Source organism: Lipophrys pholis (genome assembly GCF_963383615.2).
Source record: "Lipophrys pholis genome assembly, chromosome: 3".
Lineage (NCBI taxonomy): Eukaryota > Metazoa > Chordata > Actinopteri > Blenniiformes > Blenniidae > Lipophrys > Lipophrys pholis.
The window spans coordinates 1,102,464-1,104,963 of NC_137627.1; the positions used below are offsets into that span (position 1 = coordinate 1,102,464).

At 42.9% G+C, this 2,500-nt stretch overlaps 1 protein-coding gene across 3 annotated transcripts in view; it reads left to right on the forward strand.

Moving 5' to 3' along the window:
- The window catches only part of tnfaip1 (tumor necrosis factor, alpha-induced protein 1 (endothelial)), a 7,511-nt gene extending 5,831 nt beyond the window's left edge, over positions 1-1,680 (forward strand). For all 3 annotated transcript variants that reach the window (XM_080459981.1, XM_080459982.1, XM_080459980.1), the window contains exons 6-7: positions 1-29; positions 1,247-1,680. The exon at positions 1-29 is cut by the window's left edge and continues 167 nt beyond it. In XM_080459981.1, the coding sequence (XP_080316107.1) occupies positions 1-29; positions 1,247-1,501 (284 nt within the window). In that variant the 3' untranslated portion in view covers positions 1,502-1,680. The remainder of the gene's footprint in view (positions 30-1,246) is intronic.
- The last annotated feature ends 820 nt before the right edge of the window (positions 1,681-2,500 follow it).

The window sequence follows — 2,500 nt, forward strand, 5'->3', positions numbered from 1 at the left end:
TTTACGCCACGGAGAAGAAGCAGACCAAGGTGAGGACCACGGGCCCGGTTCAGTCGGAGCAGCCCCCCCCCCCCCTGGACCAGATCCTTCAGACTCTGGGGATATATAGTTTGATTTCATTTGCACAAAATATTATCTTTGTAAAGATTTTCTAATCTCCCAGCTGAAGTAAGGAAAGGTTGAATAGTGGATCTTCCCACTGTGTCGCCTCCTCTTGGTGAGATCATCAGGTTTCACTCATTCACTCTGACGGACGACTTGCTGCTTCGACTGAAGAGTTATGATGAAACATTACTGATTAAAAACACTGGAAATTATTAAAGAAATTAATCTGCTACGACAACTAGAAAAAAGCAGCTTAAAATAAAGTTTAAAGGAAAAAGAAGCAAAAAAAAATTAATAAAGAAAAAAAGAAAATGGCCAAAGTAAATAGTTAAATTAGTAAAACTACTAGAAATATAGAAAATAAAACAAACTGTAAAACAAAAATGACTTAAATAGAATAGATATTCTAAAATAGAAAAGACTAATAAGGAATAAAAAAAGCCCAAATGGCTCAAACTGAAAAATCCAGACAAAGTAAAGTAAAGTAAAGTAAAGTAAAGTAAAGTAAAATAAAGTAAAATAAAGTAAAGTAAAGCGAAGCCTTTTAAAGGATGAGAGAAGAGAGAGCTGCTTCCAACGCACACAAGCACCATCATGTCTGTCCGTGTTTCCACGTGACGACCTGCCGCCATGCAGCTTCAGACTGCAGCTTCAGGCTGCAGCTTCAGGCTTCATGTTGATCTGCAGCTTCAGGCTTCATGTTGATCTGCAGCTTCAGGCTTCATGTGGATCTGCAGCTTCAGGCTTCATGTTGATCTGCAGCTTCAGGCTGCAGCTTCAGACTTCATGTTGATCTGCAGCTTCAGGCTTCATGTGGATCTGCAGCTTCAGACTGCAGCTTCAGGCTTCATGTGGATCTGCAGCTTCAGGCTTCATGTTGATCTGCAGCTTCAGACTGCAGCTTCAGGCTTCATGTTGATCTGCAGCTTCAGACTGCAGCTTCAGGCTTCATGTGGATCTGCAGCTTCAGGCTTCATGTTGATCTGCAGCTTCAGACTGCAGCTTCAGGCTTCATGTGGATCTGCAGCTTCAGGCTTCATGTGGATCTGCAGCTTCAGACTGCAGCTTCAGACTGCAGCTTCAGGCTTCATGTTGATCTGCAGCTTCTCCTTCAGGTTGTGTTTCCCCTTCACTCCCCCAGGTGGAGTTCCCCGAAGCCCGGATCTACGAGGAGACCCTCAACACGCTGCTCTACGAGACCATGCCGCTGCCCGACAACTCCCTGCTGGAGGCCACACGCCGCAGCTACAGCAACAGCAGCTCCCACAGCGAGGAGGAGGAGGGGCCTGGAGGGGGCGGGGCCGAGCTGCGGGAGCGGGTGCGTCGGATCCACGTCAAGAGGTACAGCACGTACGACGACCGGCCCGCTGGGACACTGAGTCCTCTGGAAAACTGACTGTCCTCCCCACAATCTGAACCGTCACAGCACATCATGTACCGTATTTATAGATTCGCTTTTCTTCTCTGTACACATTCACTTTATCTTTATCGACTTTAAGCTTTGATGGTGTTTTAATGCAGTGTACCCAGATGCCTTTTACCAGCTGTGAAGATAAAGTTTTATCTGCCACTTCCTGTCCGAGTCCAGTTTAATCTGTGAACAAACCTGTTTGTGTATAAATGTTTGGCTCAGCCTGTTTGGATGCACGAGGGACGGTGAAGCTGGAAGCTCTGTTAGAACAACTACAGCCAAGAAACAATCACAGCTTTTCTTTTTAAATTGATTTCAATCAGCTAATGGTTGAAAGGCCGCGTCGTGAGCTCATAGCACCACTGTACAGGTCGTGTAACCTGGAAAACTGCTGGAAGAACCATTAAAACTCACTGGAACTAGGAAGTAACACACAGGACCCGTGTCCAGTCCTGCTCACCAAGAGTGCCAGAACCTCTACATGAATAAATGGAAAAGTACCACATGTATCTCATCTGGATAATCGGAGGTCCAAAGTAATTTAATGAAGAAAATAGTTTGGCGCGAAATAACATGTTGTAATTTTCAAAGAAGAAACTGAATAAAAAAACAACGTGCAGCAATAAGGCCAGCTTTAATATTTGGTCTCTAACCTTCATGTAATCATCTCTAACCTTCATGTAATCATCTCTAACCTTCATGTAATCATCTATAACCTTCATTTAATCATCTCTAACCTTCATGTAATCATCTATAACCTTCATTTAATCATCTCTAACCTTCATGTAATCATCTCTAACCTTCATGTAATCATCTATAACCTTCATTTAATCATCTCTAACCTTCATGTAATCATCTCTAAGCTTCATGTAATCATCTATAACCTTCATTTAATCATCTCTAACCTTCATGTAATCATCTCTAACCTTCATGTAATCATCTATAACCTTCATGTAATCATCTCTAACCTTCATGTAATCATCT